Source organism: Cucumis melo, chromosome 1 (genome assembly GCF_025177605.1).
Source record: "Cucumis melo cultivar AY chromosome 1, USDA_Cmelo_AY_1.0, whole genome shotgun sequence".
Classification (NCBI taxonomy): Eukaryota; Viridiplantae; Streptophyta; class Magnoliopsida; order Cucurbitales; family Cucurbitaceae; genus Cucumis; species Cucumis melo.
The window spans coordinates 31238569-31263921 of record NC_066857.1 but is presented as its reverse complement, the minus strand read 5'-3'; the positions used below and the strand labels follow the sequence as shown (position 1 = coordinate 31263921).

General features: G+C 33.9%; 3 protein-coding genes across 3 annotated transcripts; 1 reads left to right on the top strand and 2 right to left on the bottom strand.

The window, feature by feature from the left end:
* Positions 1-3763: 3763 nt before the first annotated feature.
* Positions 3764-5621, bottom strand: LOC103492679 (40S ribosomal protein S19-3-like). Its single transcript, XM_008453147.3, has 4 exons — positions 5407-5621; positions 4476-4566; positions 4156-4339; positions 3764-3972 (listed from the first exon to the last, which is right to left on the bottom strand). The coding sequence occupies exons 1-4, from the start codon at positions 5488-5490 to the stop codon at positions 3900-3902; spliced, it is 432 nt and encodes a 143-aa protein (XP_008451369.1). The 5' UTR covers positions 5491-5621; the 3' UTR covers positions 3764-3899.
* Positions 5622-10464: 4843 nt separating this feature from the next.
* On the bottom strand, positions 10465-13509 carry LOC103492678 (pentatricopeptide repeat-containing protein At4g02820, mitochondrial). Its single transcript, XM_008453146.3, has 2 exons — positions 13166-13509; positions 10465-12291 (listed from the first exon to the last, which is right to left on the bottom strand). The coding sequence occupies exons 1-2, from the start codon at positions 13466-13468 to the stop codon at positions 10999-11001; spliced, it is 1596 nt and encodes a 531-aa protein (XP_008451368.1). The 5' UTR covers positions 13469-13509; the 3' UTR covers positions 10465-10998.
* A 671-nt stretch (positions 13510-14180) lies between these two features.
* Positions 14181-24445, top strand: LOC103492676 (mitochondrial Rho GTPase 2). Its single transcript, XM_008453145.3, has 13 exons — positions 14181-14499; positions 15483-15765; positions 16358-16534; positions 16643-16894; positions 17660-17728; positions 17857-17912; positions 18309-18390; positions 22138-22349; positions 22493-22562; positions 22789-22901; positions 23438-23588; positions 23694-23880; positions 24005-24445. The coding sequence occupies exons 1-13, from the start codon at positions 14300-14302 to the stop codon at positions 24076-24078; spliced, it is 1926 nt and encodes a 641-aa protein (XP_008451367.1). The 5' UTR covers positions 14181-14299; the 3' UTR covers positions 24079-24445.
* Positions 24446-25353: the final 908 nt, after the last annotated feature.

The following is a 25353-nucleotide window of genomic DNA, read 5'->3' as shown; positions in this document are numbered from 1 at the left end:
ATTTGATTAGTGATTGTTATCTATATTAATTAAAAACTATAGAGTAGGATTTCATTCCTTAGACTTGTCAGATGGACTAATTTAAGGATGATAATTGTAGGTTAGATGAAATCGTACCAAATTGGCAAATTGTATAATTTGATGTTGTAGAAGGTTCATCAACTTCATTTACTTGCTCGTATTTTTCAAATGAAATTTTGTATAGAATAGAAGTATAAACAATAACATATGAAAACGAAAACATTTTTTTTATTTAACCTTTAAATCGAAAATAATATTCTTATTAGTTTTTCGGTATAAAAAATTATGGAGTATAGAAATTTAAACTCTCGACTTTCAAATAAAATGAGTAATCATATATTTCTTTTAGTATAACCAAATGGAGTAGTTGAATGACCGACCTCTAATGGGGTAATATATATCAATTATGTTCAGTTGTGGTCATGTCGCTCATTAGCTAGTCAAAAGTATTAAAATCGATCAACTTAAACATCATAACAACCAGGTTCAAAATGTACATGAATTTTTAAGGTTTCAACCTTACGAAAAAAAAAATAATACATATCAAATACTGCTGAAACTATGTGTATGTCGAGTTTCTTAATACATTCGAAATAGAAAGATTTGAATCACAAATAGCAGCAACACACTAAATATATTAATCGAGTTCCATTGATGATGTGTATGTCGAGATGTTAGTGGATACTTTTAATTAATTAAGTTACGTACCCAAATGAAAATGTGTGGGAAGAAGAATGAGTAATTAATAAAAGAGAAAGGGGGCAGAAAGGGAATTTGGTGAAAGAAGTAAGTAGAAAAGTTGGGTTGGGTTGGGTTGGGTTGGGCTAACCAACTTCCATTTGCGCTTTCACTTTGGTTGGTTGCACTTTTTTTGTGCATGTAAAGCCATGTTGCTACTCCACATTAATTATCAATCCTTTTTATTTCTATCTTTCAAATATTTTCCAATTCTCTTTCTTTTCTTTCTTTTTTTAATTTTAATTAGAACTCTCTTTATTCTCACCCACCCAACCCATTCTTAACAAAAATAAATAAACCTATCATCCTTTTTTTCGACCTTTATTTTAAAGATGAGATATTTAATCTTTCGTTCACACAATTGTTATACTAAAAAATATAAAAGTTTAATTGACATAAAATATATATTAAAATAATAAAATAAAATTTATAACGTTATAAAATAAAAATTTAGACACAAATCAACTGAATTAAGTAATTTTCTTTCATAGTAGACAATGCTAAATTAATCCATTGGTATTTATTAGTATCGTAAGTCAATAATTGATTAATGAATCCATTTATTTAGAAAAATAATTACATTAATTAACGTTAAATTTCGAAGAGTACCACAATTTAAAAAATATGAGACTCCAAATCCAAAACCACCATCTCGAAAATATGAGATTCCAAATCCAAAATGTTAGTATAATTTTATAGATTGATAGTTTTAGCTAACATGAGTTCAGGTTAACTGACACCTATATGTCTATGAGGACAAGAAATCCTGCGTTCAATTCCTTCTTCCCCTAAGTTGTTGTATGAAACATTTTTTTAAAAAGAATTTGTAGATTGATAGTTTGAATCTCCACCTATATAGTATAGTGTCGAGGTATATGTTAAATATTATAATAAAACATAGGTTGATGTTGAAGCTTTTTTTTTTTTTTTTTGGTCAACTAATATGTGTTTTTGGTATCAAATAACACGTGGCAACTTGTAGTAGTTATAGGTTACCTAGATTAGAATAAGAGGATTGAGCATGAATGATGAACCTAAATAAAACATATAGTAGAGTGGAATTTCAATTTATTTAATTTAATTTCTAACAATACAAGAATAAATAAATAAATAAAGTAACAGTGGATTCATTTTTCATAGAATCTGGTCATGTGATATAATTTAATTTTAGTATGATAAGCTAAAAACTTTTTGATCGTTAATACATATCGTTTATTCTAAGAAGAGAAATATCTTAATTTAATAGGGTGCAATTTAAATTCATTTAACTAATATAAAAGTAATGGATAAAATCAAACATTTTAATTTTTGTGGTAGTTTATGAAAGTAGAAAGATGTTATCTCCTTCCTTTTAACATGTTTTGCGTTTTGGAAACTTTGATGAACAGAGAATGTATAAATGTTTAATTTAAAGAATACGTCGTTTTGAAAAAAAAAAAACCACTTAAAATAACTTTTGAAATATATTATAAACATTTTTTTTTCGTTAATTCAAACGAAATCATGGTTTTATAATTGGTTTGACTTTATAAAAGAATGAGGGTCAATGTAGTTGCAGCTGAGGACAAAATTTTATAAGAATTTGGGGTTGAGATATATTATGTTAGTTGGCCTTTTAGTCCAATAATTATAAAACCAAACCAAATAAAATGGTGTAGGTCAACCCTTTTAACAAATGGCATTGGACGTTTCCTTATAAACAAAAACAAATTTTGGAGTTTAAATGGATAAGGGGAAAACATCAGAATGATCATTTAACTCTTACGACTCCCATTTTCTTCCGTGGTTCAATTTGATGATCAGAGAGAGGTGGTGATTAACTTGCTCGAAAGATTTTACTAAAGCAGAGAATGCATTTGTAGAAATGAGGGATTTGGGTGAAGTAGTTGAGTCTAACCTCTTTCTTCCTTTGTTCCTATGTGTATAATAGAGTTGCTAATTTTGTTGACTTTTGTGATTCTTGTGTTACGAAAAGTGATAAGTGTAGTTGGACCTCAAACTTCTCAAGTTGGGTCTTAGAAGTTATTTTTAGTGATTTGTTAGCATTTTCTTTTCTTTTAGCTTTTGGTGTATTGACTTTAAGGTCAAATAATTTATCTTATTGTATTATATTATTTGATACTAAAAAGAGAATAACAAAATTTTTGTCTATTCCTCTCTTGATCTTACTTCTCCCCCAGAATTTGCATTCCTTATTTGGAAGGTTTTAATTGTATTACTTGTTTGGAAGGTTTCTTTTTCCCTAATAAGCAATGTAAGAGATTAATTGGATTAAGGGTTTTTTTAATATCTTAATCACTATGCTTTAAAGTTATAGACAAGGATGTTTATTTTCTTCCGAGGACTCCATAAATGTTAGAATTAATTCTTAGCGTTTGTATATGTTTAATTTTAAGCGTAATATATGAGACTATTAATCAAAAGCTCACTGACACTCCAGCCCAGAGATTTTAACAAGTTTTTTCAGACTCAAATACTATATATAATTTCTAAAATAAACTTGGCAAATTAGTAAATAATGTAATCCCATGTCCAGAGTTGAAAGTTTGGTCCTTGATGATTCCCCATCTGAAGTTGTTGCAATCAGGGCATAAGCAAGACACAAGAGAGATATACATGCCAAAATACCTACATAGAACTAAATATCAATCATCGATACATGTTTGTACTCGTATTCTCATCAAATTCAAACAATCATTATACTTGAGAGATAGACAAGCCATATATAAGATTAGCTACCTTACTAAATTTGAAAGTTTGTTTCAAAACCCTTGACAGCTTTTAACACATACATAGAAATAAATATGAATCCAAGATATTATTATAATTTAACCATTTAAATCGAATCTCATTGAATAAGAGTAAATATAGCTCAAAATGCGAAACTTATGTAGGCCAAGCATCAAAGTTGATGTGGATAAAAAAGTGAAAACATGTTTCTTCCAAAAAAATTCCAGAAAAAGAAATTATAAAACAAAAGGGAGAGTAAATGAACTTTAGACCGTGAAAAAACAAGAGTAAGCATCTTCATCTGGAAAATCTTTCAACAGCTAAATCCAAAATTTTAATGACGCATAAGAAAATTGTTTCTCATCAGCAAAACATAAGTCTCTAATTTAACAATAGAGGTAATTGATTAATCATGGGGCAACAACAATCCGGCCAGCAACTTGATCGAGGTCTCGTCGACCACTTGAAGTAATTCTCCTTCCACTGCAAAACATCCAGATAGAAGAACAAATCAACCGACTTGACATTGTTGCAAGAACAAATGAATACAAAACTGGAATTGAACACAAGCAAAAAAAGGTTGTGCTGAATATCATTGGTCATAATCGAATGAAAGTCGGGCATAATTGGAGAAAATATGATAAACTCAATAAGCTTTGTACTCACCCCTTTGGGTCCACATCAACAATGTTCATCTCCTGCAATTGTTGTAGAATGTGGCGGGCGATGGCTCCACTGCTTTCACAGAAGTGTGGAGGGCGACTTCCGTTCCTCTTGCTTCCACCGTAAATCCGCTTGAATGCTCCAACACCAAGACCTCCTCTCAAGTAGATCTTCCTTGCCATGGATGCTGAATAAGTTTGAAATGACGATTGTAAGAATACCACAATCAGAACATACAAAATGGCAGCAATAAAATTAAGTTTGTTTTATTTATTTTATATGAATACAGGGAAATTAAAGAAGAAGAAAAAAGGTAAACTAACCAGCTCTCACGTAGTACCAATCTGCATCATATGGAGCAAGCTCCTTGAATCTTGCAGTTTTGACAATATCCGCCCATGGTGGAAGTTCAACCTGCTCATCAATTATTTACAGGGAAAAATAAGTTAAGATCACATATGTTACAGATCAATGTTTAAACTTATAAATTATTAGTAAACAAGGAAAATATAAAGTAGAAAGTTCTAACCAATCAAAATCCAAGAACAGCGTGTCTACAAAAAACAGTACTAACAATCAGATAATCCAAACCAGGGAGATTGGCAAAAGCCTTCTGAAGTGTTTCTTTAAAAGAAAAACCAAATCCTGACCAATGGATAAGTACATGAAATTCTTCCATTTGGCCAAAGAAACCCACAAGACCATTTAAATTCCAGGAACATAAGGGCTCTGTAGAATATTAAAATTTTCTTAAGACTGATAACACATCCACAAAACTTATAAGTACAAAGAAACATTCAATGGCAAGTATAAACTCACTAAAAAATCACGATTTCTCAGACGAAGTGCGACGAGCGGAACAAACTGACAAATTGCATCCAACTCACAAACGTAATCAACAGACGAGGCATACTCAAAGCACAAGCAGATAATTTTATAAGCCATTAAGGTGAAAGAAAATAACAATGATCATTAGCATATCAATCGAAAAATCTGCATCCTAAAACTAGAAACTTCTTGTTTGAGTAAAAAAGCCGAGCTACAACACAAGCCAAGGTAAAGAAATAAAGATGAGAAACAATGCATAATAAAGCACACTCCCAAACAGAGGCGGAAACATTGCAACTTCAAATTTAGCATTCACTCACTCCGTTTTCGAAACCAACATCCTAAAACACGCTCCCTTGAATCGAAAATCAATTAGTCTCATCCAACAAGAGAGATAGAGGCGAATTTAGAAAAGAAAAAGGATACCTTTCCGGATCGCTTGAGATGAGCGGCATAGGCCTTAACAAACTCGTGAGGAGAGACGTCCTTGACGGTCCTAGCAGTGGCCATGGCTGTTGAATTAAGTGAGCAAAGGCCGGGAAAAGCTCCGATTGCTGAAGTAGGGTTTCCGCCTTTCTCAAACTCTAGGGTTTTCGAAGAAGTGATAAGTGGCCTATATTTATACTTGGAAATTTCTCGTTTTCAACCTCTTTGATTTGTGATATTTCAACTATACCCTCTTCTTTTTGTACTTCCCAAAATTGCCCCTCTTGCCATATTCTTTCTTAAAAGAATTAAATCCTTAGCTTATTCTAATGTATACTTAGGCCATCAATGTTATTTTCGTGCTTACGATAAATATTAAATCGTCAAAAATACTTTGGGTGAAAAAGGATTATAATAATCTTAGGATTATGATAATCCTAGTATTATAGTATTATGATAATATGTGTCTAGGGGAAATAATATAAAATGTAGTATTATAAAAATATGTGTTTGGATGAGAGATTATGATAATGTAGGATTATGATAATCCTAGTATTATAGTATTATGATAATATGTGTTTAGGGGAAATAATATAAAACGTAGTATTATAAAAATATGTGTTTGGATGAGAGATTATGATAAGAGTGTTATCATAATATGTGTTTAGAGAAATGATTATGATTGTAGTAATTTAAAAAATAATAATAGAATTTAGATTGAGTTATTTGGGTAGGATAATGTAGGATTGTAAGAAAGTATAGAGAAGATAAGATAAGAAAGTACACGGTTTGACCCAATTTCCTAATCTTTTTTCCCAAACCTCATCCCAAACACACCCTTAGCAGTTAAAGGTTCAATCATCTATTTTGTAATTATTATACTAAACAAAAGATTCGATAACAACGGCTCAAAAGAAGATATATCTTTAATCCTAATATATAAATAATATCAATATATTAATGATTCACAAAAATATTTATAAATAAAAAGAAGGTAACTTTTTTATTTTATTTCATCGCACTTTTCTTTTTATTTTTAGTTCCATGGCCTGATAGTACCTAGACTTATACAAGAAAAATATGAAATAGAACCTTATTATTATTTTTTAGTACTTTACTAGAATAAAAAATTTGTTTCATTAGTTAATTAAAACAAGTCCCTTTTTTCCTAATCTCATTAGTGTACTGGATGAAACAAATTTTCATGATTATTTTCTTATCCAATCTTTTTATTACTTATTAATACGATTTATTTTCGTCTTCGACAAAAGGTTCATTTATATACAATAATTACGTTGTAGTGGATATAGTTTAGTGTAAAAGTGCGATTCGTTCTATTAATCCCTTAATAGTTAAGGGATCCTTCGGATTGATTCATATTCCGATCAAAAACTTTATTTCTTAAAAAGGATTTCATCCCTTACCTCTCGATGAAAGATTCAAGAAAAAATAAAAATTCTCGTGATTTGTATCAAAAAAATCTGTTCTAAATTGAAAAAATTGGATCATGAAATTACGAAAACATAATTTTATTGAATTGGATCAATACTTCCAATTGAAGGAACAAGGGATCCATGAATAAAGGTGGGATTTTTTCTAATCGTAACTAAATCTTCGATTAAGCAAAACAAAATAGCTATTAAACAATGTCTTTGATTTACTAGAGACGTCGACATCATTTTTTTAGCTCGATGGAAGCAAAATACTTTTCCTAAGGATTATATTAAATCGAAATAGAGAACGAAATAAATAACCGTAAATATTGTTATAATCTCCTCTTATATAGGGATCATGTATGAAGCGGGTCCTTTTGAATGCATTCAAATGAAAGGCTGATGTAGATGTTTTATTTGAAGATAAGATATTAGTAGAAAGGATATTCAAATTCCAAATATTAAGATATTTATGATATTCTAAATATATTATTAGAAATATAATCTAATTTCCACTCTAACTATATTTATTAAAAAATTTCTTAATTGTATTACATTTCATTTTAATATTGATATATATTTCTAGAAATATTATCTACTTTCTTTAATATATTTATATATATATATATATATATACCTACTAACCCCTAATAAACGAAAAGAATGAAATTATTTCATGTTTCAATTTTAACGTTTTAAAGTTATAAAATTGATTTATACTTGTTTTCTTTTATATTTGGTCTCGAAGTAGAAAGCATTCCATTTGAATAGCTTCTTTCAAGAGGACTTCCGCTTCATTGGTTAATGTCTTCGTAGAAGAGATTATTTCTTGAAGCTGAGGTTTATTCGTTTTTACGTACGTAACTCAACAAGAAATTTCCTTACTTGTCCAATTTCTAATGAATCAAGATAACTATTGTTTCAGTATAAACCGTCATTATCGGTTCGTCTACCGTGATAGGTGTTGATTGAGATTGTTTGAGCAACTCACGTAATTGTTGATCTCTTGCTAATTGATTATGAGTAGCTGTATCGAGATCGAAAGCCAATTGCGCAAAGGCTTCTAATTCGGCAAATTAAGCTAATTCCAATTTTAATTTGCCGGCTACTTGTTTCATGGCTTTAATTTGAGCCAGATCCTTCTCTGGAGACGAAAATACCCACATTAATAGTAGATCCGATTTCAGCATTGAATAGATCAACATATAAGAATATTTGTCTATCGGTAATGGAAATTACATTAGTAGGAATATAAGTTGAAACATCTCCCGATTGGGACTCAACCATTGGTAAAGTAGTCATACTTCCTTCACCTAAAGCATAACTTAATTTAGCGGCTCTTTCTAAAAGGCGTGAATGCAAATAAAAAATATCTCTTGGATAAGCTTTGCGGCCCAACGATCTTTGTAAAAGAAGAGACATTTGTCGATAAGCTTGTGCTTGTTTAGAGGGATCATCTAAATGATTGAAGTGTATTGTTTTTTGTACATAAAATATTCAGCCAAAGTTGCTATTGCATAAGGGGCAAGTTATTGTAATGTAGAAGGAGAATCTATCGTTTCGGCAGTGTATTCCATTGCACCCCTTTTCCCGTAAAGTAGTCACTATTTGAGCCATAGAAGATGCTTTTTGATCAATAGCTACATAAACACATATTACATTTTGCCCTTGTTGATTGAGAATCGTATCAGTGGCTACTGCAGTTTTACCGGTCTGCCTGTCACCAATAATTAATTATTGCTGACCACGTCGACAGGAATCATTGTATCAATAGCAATAAGTCCTGTTTGAAGAGACTCGTATACGAAACGTCTCGAAGTAATACCAGGAGAGGGGGATTCAATTAACCGAGAGTTAGAAGATGTAATTTCACCTCGACCATCAATAGGTTTAGCCAGGGCAATATAAATTACAAAATTGATATTAAAAATGAGATTTTTGTAAAGATTACTTGATCATGGAGTTGGGCTCTTCTTAAAAATCAATGAAAGCTATTTTTTCCAAATTTTTAAGCACTCTACCTTACAAAACTCATTGAGACGAGGATATCTAACTCATCAAGAAATAGTAGAAAGCCAAAGGCTCGATGTTTTGAATTTGTTAATATTACATGTGTTTATGTTCTTTAGGGGCTTAGGATTTTTTTTTTCTTTTCATATTTGCCATAGAGCTCAATTATAAGTTTGCAATAGGAAGGCGTCTAGGACCCCAATTGGAGGATCATTGATTTAAAAAGAACTTGTGATTGAAATAAATAATGGGAGGGAAATATGATATCCGAAAAAATCTAATGCACTATGATAATCGAAAAAAAGTGAACTTTCACTATGTTTTTAGAATTAATTTCACAATAAGGTCTATTTAGAAAAAAGTTGCACTAGTATTCTTACCTTAAAAAGAAAAAGTTTGACGTATCGTACGAGTTTATTGGCACAGACACAAAAAAGACTCGTTGAGATTTGAATTGTAATTTTAGAGACAGAAAAAAGAAAACATGAACAAAGAGAGATAAACACATGTACTACCAAAAGTGTAGTGACGAAGAATTTGTTGATTCTTTTGTAATTTAAATTCATCCGTTTGGTTAAAAAGATCGGTTTGCGAAATGTTATGAAATTATTGCAACTTTTGAAAGTTAAAAAGATTTTTTTTTTGAGGTATTAGCGGTTTTCGTCCGTATTGTAATGACAAAAGGTATTTTTAAACTAAACTTTAGGCTATTGTCAATGATATTTTACGGTCCAAGGGTGTATCTCAAACAAAAAGCTAACAATCTCTCCCTTCTCAATTAGCAACAGTTATTTGCTAACTTTCTTTTTAAATAAATTAAAAGTATTGTTGAAAATTTTCTCGATAACATTTTTTTAGAGAAAATATAAAGTTAAAAAATATTGATATTTTCTATAATTTAATCATCATTAAACTATCCATAAATTTTATTGATCATTAATTAATCGAGAGAATTATTATTCAAGTAACAAAATAGTGTCCAACAATTTGGCGAAATATATATATATATATATATATATATATATAAAAACTATTGAATAGACCAAACTCAACTCAAATTTATCTACTCTAACGAGGAGATTTAAACCTCATACACTTTAATCATTTGTACATTGCTTTATACACGTCGAAATATGACCACTTAAACTCTTACTCGTTAAATTATGCTCATTTTGACCGTTAATTTAGTCACTTATTTAGCTAACAAGCTAGTTTTCCAATATTCAATTTGAAATTCTCTTTTTAAAAATAAATAAAAAAGATACACGCTTTTCGAAAAAAGAGTTTGGTAAAATTCTTTGGTAAAATTCAAAACTAAACTGAAAATTTTTAAAGGCTAGTTAAAAGAGTCATCAAATGAATCGAAATCAACCCCAAAAGCTATTAAATATTCCAAACCAACCTAATTTTAAAAGAAAATTTCTCCCCATTAATTAATAATCGGTTCCCCAACTTAACAAAAACTAAAAAACCATTAAAACTTCCACATAATCACTTTTAGAGCCTCCAAGATCACCTGACAAGCTTGTGGTTGTAAAAATCAAAGAATGGAAACTCTGCTTCTCTCATAATGCCTTCAGCTTTTAATACGTTCGGTATCCTAACCATTGATTCATGATCTCAACAGCTATTTAATAAAATAACAGAAACAGGTGCTCCAAAAGTGGTTATCAATCTCTCAAATACATAAAACCCAACATTTTTCCAGCAAACTTCTTTGAAATAGCTAATAAATAACTATAGTCTACATTCAATCCTAGGAAGTAATCGAGATATAATATAGCATCAAGGTAACTTGAAAAGATTTAACATGTTGTACTGACCAGTGCGCATCAAAACTTTTTGTCACGGTAGCTTCATCCACACGCAGCTTCTGAAAGTAGCTGTTTGTGAATGATTCATTTGCAAGCACAGCTAAAACAGCACATAGAACTGCTACTTGCAGCAGGGAAAATGGGTCTCAGTATTCTGCAACCTCGCCAATGTCGGTCTGGGTTGAATTTTCGGCAAACATCTAACCAACATATCTGTTTAAGGACTATGAAAAGAAAGAAGGCAACCTAAACGAATCAGCAAAAACTATACCATCCAACTTTTGGATATTTGATACTTCAGAAAGCTGGAGTAACCTAAGGAGTGCACTTCAAAGTCAAACGGATTGAACTGAGTTCGTTTGATCAGTTTTATCATATAAAGTGCTTGAAACTTCACTCACACACATCTTGCTGGTCAACCTTAGAAGCTCTCGAGTCTCATCGTTCAACTGGACGTTGTCCTTTTCCATTCTTTCAGCAACTATGAGTGGCATTTTACCAGCTTTTGCATAGGTCCGCAATAGAGAATTGTATATCTCAGTATCCACATGACCAGCATTCCTAAGAATAACCAACAACTGCTCCACCCCTTCAATGTTACCTTGCTCCTCGAGTTTCTTACAAACTCCTTTAACCAACCTCTCATCTGCATTCCATTTCTTCACACTGCCAACAGCGTTTTTGAAGAAATGCAGCACTTTCTCCATCTGGTTCTCTTTTAAATAGCCCCATGTGAGGAGCTCCCAAGTTGTGTAAGATGGAACTATTCCTTTTAGCGACATCCGATTGTAGAAACTCTCGGCTTGTTCCATTTGGTTTTTGTTGATATACGCTGCAAGCATTACATTTGAAATCCGAGTATCACGTGTCCCGGATACTGACTCCCACTCAGTATAGAGTTTCTCAGCTTCCTCAAGCTCATTAAGTTTCACAAGAGAGGATACCATGCACATATACTCACTATCACTCATCTTGCGAAAGGATGACTTCAACTTTTTCCATATCCTATGAACTTCATTCTTATCCCCTAAATTGGCATACAAGCTAAGAAGAGATGAAAATGAGAGTCTGTTTCTTTTGAATGCCATTTTCTCCATCTCTTTCAAAGTAGCCGCTGCTTTTTCAGTAAGTTGTTTTTTGCAATACAAATTAGCTAACGTGCTAAATGATAACCAATCCGGTTGAACTTTTGTCTTCTTCATCTCAAGGAAAATGTTTTCGGCAGCTTCAGCGTCGTTTTGCAAAGTGCAAACATTCAACAAAAGATTATACGTTACCACATCTGGTTTGGTGTTCTTCTTTAATACTTCAATCAGAGCAGGAACCTTTTCAAGTTGCTTGTTTGAGATGTGAAGAGATAGCATGTGGTTGAAAGAAAGAGGACTTTTTAAGAAACCACATTCAGACATTTTCTCCATTAAAGCCTCAGCCTTTTCAGATAGATTTTTTTGAACGTATGCGTGAAGAAGAGCTGTGCAGACTGATTGTTCTCTTATTTTATCAGGGAGATCCTCGAAAAATTTTTCTGCGCTATTCAGGCCTCGGATTTTTGCAATCAAATCCAGCTGAACTGCATAGTCACCAGGTAGCAGCTTCATATCTTTCTGTAATGTCATCCATTCACACACCTGCATGGTGGAAAAGCTCAAGAAAGATTACTCGAGGCTCAAGGCCATCTTCAGATCATACAAGCTACAAGGTTCAAGGCCGTACCAGAGCATTTTATTCGTCTACTTATTTATTGAAATTGTATTTTAGCATATCTGGGTTCACCCTAACGTATCCAACTAACCTTTTGGATAGTCTTGATTTAATCTAGTACTAGAGTAGTGATTAGCAAATCACTGCAATATCATTTGGTTTCATACTGTTGAAAATCCCTCGGGAAAAATTAAAACATCACAATCTTAGCTATTCATTTCATTGTCAATTAGTTTAAGATAAAACGTCCCTTCAGTAAAAAAAAAATTGAGATTCAATTAATGTATGGTGATCACAAAAGAGGCATCATCACATTGAAAAAAATTATGAAGAGATCTCACAATCTTTGTGGGTTATTCCTCTAATTGTCAATTTAATTATGGGATGTAACACATGTTATCTGATGAAAATGTACAATATCTTGAGTTAATTTCCAACTCTCCAAGTGTTAAAGAACGTGTTATTAAATTTACCATAATTAAAAGTGACCAGCTTCTGGGCATCGTAATAATCTAAAAGCAAACATAGTACAACCATAATACCCTTTTCAAAACTAGTCCACTGTCCACTTGATTGAGATTAAATTAAACAGATGCTAGAAATAATCAACTACAAAAATATCAGCTGAATTAACACTAACTCTTCAAGTGTTGATCGAGTGAAGGGTGCAAACTCACAGAAAAAGTAGACGATGAGTTCATTCAGATCACAAAATGGTACAATACATGATCTCGAGCGTTAATTACATTACATGAGTTTTCACGCAACAAGAAAAAAGAAGAAGAAGAGGGAATTGAATACCTCAAGTGCGTGCTTGTAGCGCTTAAGCTTGCGAAGCTCCCGAACGATGTGATTGAGCTCGTACTTCCGAATAGTGTGGCCCTCTTCTTGCCATTTTCGTATGGCAATCACGGCGCTGCGTTTGGGGAAAATGAGGCTCATGAGCCTTCGCCCAAGCGTGTCTCGACCACCACCTTTGCGGGATACAACGCCGGTGCCTGCAGCGCCTTCTACTGATGTGTTCTCCGCCGCCGCCACACAGGCTTCCCCGGAAAATCGGCGCGCCGCAGCTGTCGCTAAAGATGAGCGGAAGGAGCGAAACATCGTGAGTCGGGTTTTGAAATGTGGGTGAGGCACTTCGGACTTAGGTGGGGTTCGTATATTATATAAACCACGACTTAAATTTAAAATAATAACAATAATAAATAATTAATTAAATATTCACCCCTTCAAAACCCACAACTTTCGTACTCCAAACAACTTTTCTCAAACTAAAGTAAATAAACTCAATCAACAGTCAATATTTGGGTGTTAAAGTAGTAGGTAGATAGTCACCATCGATTGAATCAATTACCTCTTAATTAGATATTTAGACTACGTCTCTTTTTTAGACAATATTTCACATGTTATTTAGACAACTAAATAGTATGTGCGCTATTGGGTATTTGAGTCTAAACGATCGAACATTTACAACTAAGGGATCATTTAATAAATACTAAGTGATCGTGCATTTGAGACTAAGCGATCACATAATTAATATGAGCCGATCTTTGAGTTTAGCTAAATGATTACGTGGTTTTAAGTGGACAATAACAAATCTCTTACCGACTTTTGATAAACGTAGATTTTGTAAAATTTTGGTGCATCTACCAAGTCTATCTTAAAGGAAAAGAAAAGGTTTGAACAGATAAGTGAGTAAAAATGTAAATTTAGATAGTTAGTTGCAATAAATTTTTAGAAATGGATTGGTGATATAGAAATTTTTACTTTACGAAATTTGTGTGCACAAAAGGTAATTTTCATTGTTGGGTTCAAGTTGAACTCCCTCGGTCCAATATTTCCCACGTAGTGGCCTTCGATCGTATGTATCCAACGAACTAATTTCTCTCTCTCTCTCTGTCTCTCTCTCTCTCTTCTCTGTTTCTCGCTGTTCCAATGGCAGCGAAGACCGGCGTCCGTACCAGCGTTCGAATCGTGGTCGCCGGCGATCGAGGCACCGGAAAATCCAGTTTGATTGCTGCCGCCGCCACCGAATCATTCCCCGACAACGTTCCCTCTGTACTTCCTCCCACTCATCTTCCCGCCGATTTCTACGCTGATGGCGTCCCGCTCACCATTATTGATTCCTCTTCCAGGTATGCTACTGCTCCTGTTTCTGTTTCTGTGATCTCCGAGTGATTTGGATGTCATTTTGGATACGGATTCGTTTATGTTTTTCTGGTTTATGCAGTGTTGGTGTTTCATGTAACTTCCAGTTTTCCTGTCTTATAAAACTGCATTCGACGGTTCAGTTAAAAAGTGCTTGTAGTGATCTCTGGGTGATTGGAATGTCACACTTGATATGGTTTTATTTGTGTTTTTTCACTTTTAGGAAGTGCTGGTGCTTAATGTAACTTCCATTTTCTCTTTCCCGCATAATTTTCATTCAGTGCTTCAATGAGAGAATGTTTTTGTGTTTGTGATATCTGAGTGACTCAAATGTCATACTTGATGGATCCGTTTGTGTTTTTCAGTTTTAGAGAGTGCTAGTGTTTAATGTAGCTGTTTATTCTTCGTTTCCTTCAAAATCTCATCCTGTTCAATGAAAGAATGTTTATGTGTTTGTGATTTCCGATTGGTTTGAATGTGACATTTGATATGTATTCGTTAGTGATTTCCGTCCTAGGTAGTGCCAGTGTTTAATACAACTTTCATTTTTTTCTTTCGTCTAGTATATTTTCTTTCAAGGGTTCATTGTAAGAATGCTCGAGCATTTGTGATTTCTGAGTGATTCGAGTGTCATAGTTGATAGAGATTCCTTTATCTTTTTCGTTGTAGGAAGTGCTAGTGCTGAATACAACTGCCTTTTTTTCTTGCCTCAAAAGTTCCTTTTCACTGTCAAATGAGAAAAAAATGTTACTACTGTATGTATCTTAGGATTGCTTCAAATGTCGTATTTGATAGATCTGTTTATTAGTTTCAGTTTTGTGATAGTCTTTAGTGACAAACATGTTTTCTTCCTCTAAATTTTAGTTCACGGTAGTGGGTTTATTCTAATTTTTTCTCCAGTATGCAGTGATTCCTTTTCTTGTTGCTATTTCAATTTGTGATTAATTTCGTTTGATCTATCTATAAATAGCATGGATAACAAATCCAAGCTCTTTGAAGAACTCAAGCGAGCGGATGCAGTGTTACTAACGTATGCATGTGATCAACCGATGACGCTTAACCGTTTAACCTCATACTGGCTCAATGAGTTGCGCCAGTTGGAGGTGAAGGCACCTGTTATTCTGGTTGGTTGCAAGTTAGATTTGCGTGATGAACACCATCCAATGAGCATGGAGGATATCGTTGCACCCATCATGAAACAGTTCAGGGAGATTGAAACTTGTATAGAATGCTCTGCAGCTACGCTACTTCAGGTATTTGAGAAGCCATTCATTTTTGTAGCTTATTGATTTATTCTTGCTTACTTGATTTATTTAGTTCTTAATATAGAAATAAGCTTCAGTTAGTATTGAGGCCGAGGGGTTCGTATTACCCCTTGAATGTTTTTGTAACTCTTGAAATAAAAAAAAAAAAAAGCTTTACTAAAGTTGCACGGTCATTTGTTTTCTTTTCTTGTAGTTCCTAGATTCAACTGCCATTAACTTACTTGTAGTAGCAAGGTGCACCTTAATGCTATTGCTTTTTGTAGTGAAGTCCATGGAATGCCTTCTTCCATTTTTTTCTCAATTGTTGCTGCAACGTCATTTGATATACTGGATGTAAGATGCCCAATTTTGTGAAAGACAATTCATACACGAAAATTTTAAGACGCGTTGACATGAAAGAAGGGCGAAGAAACTCATAAACGATGCTCCTTATCATTTCTATATGCTTTTATTGTAGTATAATTTAAAATATCTCATAGAGCTTTAATCTCTCTGTCAAGTGCCAATTAAAATTCTATATGCATTCCAGGTTTGTTCCAGGTGATTTTGAATCTTGAAACTCTAAACTACTTGTTTACAGGTGCCGGAAGTTTTTTATTATGCTCAAAGGGCAGTGCTTCATCCAACAGCACCATTGTTTGATTTAGAAAGACAGAGTTTGAAACCCAGATGCAAAAATGCTTTGAGAAGGGTATTTACTCTTTGTGATCGTGACATGGATGGTGCCCTTAGTGATGAAGAGCTGAATGAATTTCAGGTGATCTTTCCTCGTGGGAACTTCTTTTCCTTCCCATTTGCCAACCAGTCTTTTTATGCGATTTTCTTTGTAGTCGTTTGAAGCTAACATCTTTCAACTATTAAACAGGTTAAGTGCTTCAATGCTCCATTGCAACCAGCAGAAATAGTGGGTGTTAAAAGAATTGTGCAAGAGAACTTACCAAGTGGAGTTAATGATCGTGGTCTTACCCTTCCTGGTTTCCTATTCCTTCATGCTCTATTCATAGAAAAAGGCCGCCTTGAGACTACTTGGGCAGTGTTAAGGAAATTTGGCTATGATGATGATTTGAATTTGAGTGGAGATTATCTTCCAGTTCCATCTAAACAAGCTCCTGATCAGGTAACTTCTATTTTCTTCACCCGATCACCCATTCAAAAAACAAAATTTGGTTTATTCTTTTAGATGAAAGGCCAAATATAGTTGGCTAGATGCCAACCAAGGGACTTTGTTTGTAAGTTCTATTGGCACTGTCATATGGTTATGGGGTGTAACTCATCTCTTTGGCCCTTGTCCTTAGATTTTATAGATTTCATTCATTCTTCTTTGTAATTTACAGAAATGTGGGATAGTTATTTTTGGGTGATTTAGTTTTGTAGGCCTCTTTTTGGATTGATCCTTATCCTTTAGAGGTGAACCATTCACTTTTTCTTTTTGAGAGATTTCTCTCCTTACGCCGCCGCTTTTCTACCTTTTCTTAATAAAACTTCTGGTTGAAGTGCCTGATGCATGGATTCTTATAACTACTGTACATTCTTCATGGACAAAGATTGTGGTTCCTCTTGGATCTTTTCCTTGGAATGGGGCACTTTTATCTCTCTGGTCATTGAGTTCTGTTCCCTCTTCTCAATTGAGTGATAGTTTGTCATAAAAAATTGCAGTTTTCTATTAGTAGTTAGTACAAAAAAATAATGAAACACAACTTATGAGTTGGTTATATCTAAGAAAACACAGGATCCGTCCATAGTGTTGCAATTAATCTACAATTCAATAATGTCCTTTGAATTTTCCAGTATGTAACTACCATGAACAATGAATTTTTATCCCATGTTACAATTTACTGAACAGATGTTTGTGTATAAGATACTTACTGGATGTTATTGTTAGAGCATGGAGCTGTCAAATGAAGCCTTGGACTTCTTGCGTGGTGTATTCCAATTGCTCGATACAGATAATGTGTGTATTCACCTACCCTGAGATTTCCTTTTGCTTTGTTATTTTTCCTGCTGTAGTTGTATTTAGTAGTTGAGGCTGTTTAATGGTGTTTACCTTCTTTTGAACCTCAAAATGCATTTGGTTGCTAGGATGGAGCTCTGCGTCCAACAGAGCTCGAGGAATTATTCAGTACTGCTCCAGAAAGGTGGACTTTGTTACTCTAGAAACCTTTTCTCATGTTACATGTCGTTCATTTTAACATTACTCGGATTAACTTATTGACATGCCCTCCATTCGACTTCAATTTTGTGCAGATTCGTTATGGACATAGAGAGTAACTGTTATCTTTTATTTTAAACAGAATATTTGTTCCACCTTAGAATTTAAAACTTTCATATTTTTAAGAATGTGTACACAAAACTGTTCTCAATAAACATTTTATTTCAATTGTCTAGTCATTTAGCAATTATCAATTTTACTTTGATGCTTATGGATCTTATGGGTATAGTTCCTTGGAAAAAAAATATTTAACTAATATGTGCCGATATCAGTAATATTTAACTGCTCTTACTAATTTTTTCTCACTGCTTGTTTGAACCAGTCCTTGGGATGAGCCTCCTTACAAGGATTCTGCAGAGAGAACTGCTCTTGGAAATTTAACTCTCAATGGGTTTCTATCCAAGGTATGTTAATGAGAGCTATTTTTTGCTACGTTAACCATTCCTATATGTTTTGTGAATATGTGTACTGTCGTTTTGGATGTAATTGATGGTAAGAGTGTTACAACCTGGGAACCCTTTAGGTATGTTACGAAGTGTGACAAATTATTGAGGTTGGATTTCTTTCTGTGCAGTTTGCATCAATCTTCTCTATTAATATGAAGGATGGCTACAATTAATGATTGTTCATGCTCCTGTGTTTTGAACCAAAATTTTACATACCTAACAACGATCCATTTTGGGTTTTTCTATTATCATTAATAGTAAACCTAGAAGGAGGATTGTTCATTAGATGGAAGTGAGGCAAGGAAAAATCCTTGCTGCCTTCCTCTTTGCGCTCTGCTAGTTGCTAGGCTACTTGAGGAAAGGTCTCATGAAGGCTTTCAGGTTGGAAGTGATTCTATTCCTCTAAATTATTGATGTATTGTTGGGGACACCTTATTCATCATCTACTGGTAAATTATTATAATTAGCTTTTCTTTTTTCTTTTGGACAAAAATTCCGAAGAAAGAGGAGAGATTGACATACACAAAAAGCATCTCAATAAGAGGAGCTAGACTAAAAAGAGAATAAAACCTCCGAGGTGGACACTAATACCCACGAAAGAAGTGTGAAATGTAGCAACATATCAAACCTTATCCCAAGAACTTGTCCACCCTCCGAAAATCTTCTTATTCCTCTCAGCCCAAGGCCCCTGATAAAATCGTAAAGAAGCTATTAAATCACCAATTAACCCAAAAGTTTAAGCCGATAAGTGAAGACAAACTTAATTCTATATTATTTAACACTCCTCTCATTTGTGGCCTTGAAATATGTAGAAGACTTAATAATGGGGAAGTAAATAATATTGCAGGGATTTGAAGACAAGGTCTCTTGGATGACGTGCTCTAATACCATGTTAAGTCACAATTGATCTAAAATCTTAAATTGTTGAGTGGAGGTAAATTTAATATTATATCGTCTAACACTCTCTCTCACTTGTGGGCTTGAAACATGTAAAAAACCCAACAAGTGATTTAGCAGTGTCAGAGTTGGTGGTTTAGAGGGTTCTCTGTTCAAACCTTTGGTCTCTTGCAATGTTATTTCCTCCTTAATTAATATTGAATTCTACTAGTTGACTCTTCTACATATTTCGATCCCACAAGTGAGAGGAGGTGTTGGATGATATGATATTAAATTTACCTCAGTCTATTAACTTAAGCTATTGGGTCAATAGATGGTTTAACATTATCCAACATGCCATAAAACCGGCCTCTTCTCATGAAATGGAGAGTGGAGAGGGAACTCCTTAAGCATAGAACTGCAAACTCTAGGGTGACCTGAATAAACACTGAAGGTCTTAAAAAAGTGGTTTTGCATTGAAAAAGTAAATCGAATACTCCATCTCAAAAAGAACGTAGATCTTGTACTATGGTCCAAAGTGTTTATTCTGTTATGTAAAATCTAACACCCAAAAAAGTGGACATTCTTGGAAGTGAACTTCCCAAAACAACAAAAGAGTGGGCAACTAAAGGGGGATAAAACTGAAGTGGTTAACTTCTTCACAACTAGTTTAGAAACTTTGACCTTGGTTGCTGGCGTTGTTCACCATGATAGTGATTTGTTTTTCTTGAAGATATAGCCAGGGAGTAGAGTTTGGGGAGTTGTCTCTTGAATGTTTATGTCCTCTTTTAAGGTAGCCTTGAAAGCCAGAAGTTCTATTGGCCTATGTTGGAAAAGGTTTCCAGCAGGCTTAGTAAAGAAACTGAGAGCCTCACTCATGCTAAAGCAATTCTCCCACTCTATTCCTTGGAAGTCTTTATTTTTACTTGTTCAGTCGTCAAGAAGATTAGTAGTGTAATAAGAAAGTTCTTGGAAATGAAATAGATGGCCAGCCACTTGTCGTAAACTAGAGTACAGTTTCTCTTCCTTTGGGATATGGCAAGTGATTATGAAGATTCCATTGAGAGCTGAGACTTCATGGTATAAAATTATTGTTTGCATTTATGGCAACTAGACCAATTGGATAGTTCAGTTGGAAGTACTCTTGTCGTAGGTCTAAAATACTCTTGGTTTTCTCTTTTTTATATATATGAATTGAGCATTTGTGTTAGCGTATGACTACCTCAAGTAATCTTATGAGGCAATTGCTTGACAAAAAAATTCTTTGGATTTTAATATTCTAGGTTGGTGGCCACCATATGATTTGAACCAATGTTCTAAGAGTCCCACTTTCATTTTCTTCACTTGTCTTAGCCCTGGTTTTCCATTCTTAAATGAAGAAATTCTATGTTACAAGTATTGTTTGAATATCAGGTATCAGGGCATATTACCCTTACCTGCTAGCTAAATAAATGGTTAGAACCGTGGTTATAAATACAATAGATTTGGGGGGGTTTAATAAGCATGCCAATTTTGATGAATGGTTTTTAGGGAATTTAAGCCTACAAAAGTTTTGGGATATTGTAATTTTTCTTTCATACATCATTAGCATTTTCTATTAAATTTTACTTCGATTCTTTCGAACCTATGAAATAACAAAATAATGCGATGAGTTGCTGATCAGCTTGTACTCATCTGACCTACGTGCTAAAGCTTTGGTGGAAGCTTCTTAAACTTTTTTGGTGTTTAGATCCCCTTTGCTTTGAGAAGTACCAAACCCTTACTGTTTCTCCTTCTTGGTCAAAGCTTTGTAAGCTGCGGACTCTTCAGCTCAATGCCTCTTGGGCCATTTTGTTGTTGGATCCCTCCTCCAGGGAGTTTGTTTCTAATGTGGTTTGGAGGACCAAGATTCCTAAGAAAGTTAGGTTCTTCATCTGGCAAGTTCTACTGGGTTTGGTTAACACTGTGGATAAGCTTGTGAGGAGGAGGTCTACTCTGGTTGGGCCTTTTTGCTGCTTGCTTTGTCGGGGGTGGAGGAAGACCTTGATTACCTTTTCTAGGATTGCCAGTATATTCGTGCTTTGTGGAGTTTGTTTTTGTAGGAGTTTGGTGTTAGCCATGCTGGTCATAGGGGTGTTTGTGTGACAATCAAGGAGTTTTTCCGCCATCCGCACTTTAGAGAGTGGGGGGACTTTTTATGAATCATTGGGGAATGTGCTGTTTTGTGGGGGACATTTGGGGGGAGAGGAATGATTGGGTGTTTCGTGGTAGGAAAAGAGATCATAGTGAGGTTTGGTCTTTGATTAGATTTCATGTGTCCCTGTGGGCTTCGATTTCGAAGTCCTTTTGTAATTATTTCATTGGTGACATTCTTCTTGGTTGGTCCCCTTCTTTTAGTTGGGGTGTTTTTATGGACTGGTTTTTTTTGTATGCGCTTTTATTCTTTCATTTTTTGTCAATAAAAATTGTTTTTCTCGTAAAAAAAAGTTCAATGAAAGACCATTCCAAAAGTTTGAAGGATATCATTCTTTTGTGGCCTCTTTTTAGGGTTCTCTATCCAATGCCTCTGTAATTATCGTGTAACATTTCTATTATTGCCAGTTGACTGTTTTTCCTCCAAAAGAAGAAAAAACAAAATAAAAATGACTCGACAATTTTATATGCACAATCTTTGTTGTTGCTTCTTTAGGTTGGAGATTTTTGGATTTCTTTCGTGGTCATTTGTAATCTCATCCACCAATAAATTATTGTTTCTCATTAATAACTTCATTTGTTCAGTGAAATGATATTTTGTTTCTTATAAAAAATATTGATCTATCATGACAACAGAACTCTATTAAATGATTGCAGTGGGCACTGATGACGATATTGGATCCTCCACGGAGTTTGGCTAATTTAATATACATTGGATATGGTGGTGATCCAGCTAAAGCACTCCGTGTTACTAGGAGAAGATTGGTAGATCGCAAAAAGCAAAAGACAGAAAGAAACGTGTTTCAATGCTTTGTCTTTGGTCCTAAAAAGGCTGGAAAGTCGGCTATTTTGAATACCTTAATCCGAAGGTCTCATGCCTTTACCGATCACTTATTGATGATTTTACTAGTACCTTCGCCTTACCAGCTTTATTGCAAAACCTTTTATAATATCTTCATTATCACTATCTTCAAATTGCTTTTTACTTTTTTTTTCTTTACTCTCATTTCAGGCCTTATTCTAAAAACTATAGCTCAACAACTGAAGATGGTTACGTCATGAATATGCTTGAAAGAGTTCAGGTGACTACAATGTGTTTTCATATGATCGTGTCCTCCTTTTCTCATCCTCCCTCAAAAGGAAAACAAAGTTCAATCTACATATATTTTTAAGTTTCACACACACTGAAACCTCGAGTTCAGTGCAGTCATAATATTGAAATTTACATATTTACCAAAGACCTAAGTTTGAAAATCTGAATCTTATTTGACCTTTTGATCATGTTTATTGTACTGTTTGCATTATTAGGGAGGTCAGAAGACACTTATATTGAGAGAAATTCCTGAAGATGGCGTCCATAAATTTCTTTCAAACGAAGAGTGTTTGGCAGGATGTGATGTTGCTGTCTTTGTCTATGACAGGTGACATAACAGTTTTTACTAGATTTTTTTGGTAACATGACAGACCAATATGAAGTTTCCTATTATTTCCTTTGGGGTAACTGCAACTTTAAGAGTTGAAAATTGGCCGTTTGTGTTGCTTAAATATGCCACTTGTATTTGAACAAGAAGTGAACTCTATATCATTATTACTTAAATGCGCTACTTATTCAATAAGAATTTCTGTTTGCTAGTATTCGGCATAAATGTATGTTATTTAAGGTTTTCTTAAAAAAAAAAAAAGAGAGAGAGAAGTATGTTATTTAAGGATGTTTAGATAACTTCTAATAAGTTGATGCAGAGTATCAAATGTCTCATTTCCATAGTCATCTTAATTATGAGACATTATTTCAAAAAGAAAAATTATGAGAAACATTAATCTGAATCACTAAATGCTAAAATGTAATTGGTTGAGGATATATTATTCACTATCAATGTGGATCGTTGTGTGTGAACTGTCAATTATGTTTCCTCCTCTAATATGAAGCTTCATGTCGATGTTGATTCACTCTCCACAGTTCAGATGAAGACTCATGGAATAGATCAAGAGAACTACTTGTTGAGGTTGCGAGAAAGGGAGAAGTTAGTGGCTTTGGAGTTCCTTGCATTGTTATTGCTGCCAAGGATGATCTTGACCCATCTCCACTTGCAGTACAAGACTCAGTGAGGGTATGTTCAAACTTTCATGCTAGGTTTTACATCATTGACGGTTACAAACGTTATTTTGTACATGATTCACTAGAATATTTGTTTAACTTCAGTCTACTATTTTAGGTTTGTCAGGGATTGGGAATAGAAGCACCTATACCTGTGAGCTCAAAATCAGGTGACTTGAGCCATATATTCAATAAAATTTTGACCGCTGCAGAACATCCTCATGCAAACATTCCAGAAACAGAGAGAGGGAGGAACCGTAAGCGGTATTACAAACTCTTTAACCGCTCTCTCATATTCGTCTCAGGTATGTTTGTGGTTCATCCATTTCTTTTTCCAACTCCTTACAGCAGAGAAGAATAGAAACATATTACAAATGTTAGAAAACTAGCAAACATTATGCTGACTGCTCTTCTGTTTGCAAATTACAGTTGGAGCTGCTGTGGGTGTTATTGGATTAGCTGCTTGCCGCGCATACGCTGCCAGGAAAAATACCTCAAATTAACTGCAAGAAATCAACTTATGTGGTCGCTGTTAAGTACCGCAATAACACTGCCTTAATTTCTTTGCTAAGTAATACGTTTCTGTCTTTGTCTAATCGATCCTCTTGTGTAATCTAGAAGTACATTTGGTTATTTATAGAAAGAATGCTTTTGGTATTTCTTTCAAGTTGGGTTCTAAATTTTCGTAACCACCAAACCATTCATCCTACTTTTGTTCTTTGTTTAAAATTATTTATCTAACTTGTATTTATGGACCCGAAGGAATTCAACGAGGACTTCGCAACGAGCTTGTTGGGGCTACCAGTTCTCCATGTAACCGATGCTATTTAAAGCAATTACAATAATGCAAAGATAGATACTGCTCTCTCATTTTTATGGTTTATTTTGTTTTATTATCATACTTTAGGGTGGGTGAGTCGGTTTTGAATGACTCAAATAACACTTTTTTAGACTCCCAGGCAGTCATTCCGAACAATCCTTTACTTCACGTTTAGGTTCCATCCGTTGGCTTAATGATGGTATCTTGTTTAAGTAATTACTATTACTAATATGAGTGAGGATGTCTTATTCCTTCTTGGCAACCTTTAGTTACTAAAAAAAACTAGTTTTGATTTTCATTGTTGTACCCATATATATAAATAATATGTATTGCCTCTTGTGTCTTTAATTATTTCCTTCGTTTTCATGAATTTAAAGTTTACCATTCAGGGAAAAGGTTGTATAGTGTTTGATTATAATATTTTATCAATTACTTACCTCTTATCTGATATGTGTGGATCTACAAGTTCTTTCATGTTGAGTTTCTCTGTTGGTGTCGTCAATAGTTTGTCCTTTTTCTTCACGATTCTATATTAGTGATCTTCACTTAATTGTTCTCATAAGAAAATGAAGAACATGTCAATAATAATTATCAACTACTAGACTTCTCCCGAGTAAGGATTGCCACTTTCTTTCTTTAGAACTTTATCATTTTCTTGTATTGAATTTTGAGTATGTTTGGAGTAGGACCCCCCTATTTCTTACATCAAACTTATAACACTCACCTTATATTAGATTTTGATGACAACCCATATCTTATTTGGTAACCATTTTTCATTTTTTGTTTTTGGTTTTTGAAAATTAAACCTATAAAAATTCCTTCAATCCATTGTTTTCTATGTTTTGTTGTCTATTTGAGGAGAGTTTTTAAAATTAAAGGCAAATTATGAAAAGCAGAAAAAAGTGTAAGGAGGATCATACTCTTTTGATGTAAATGTAAACATAACCATGGCACTAGA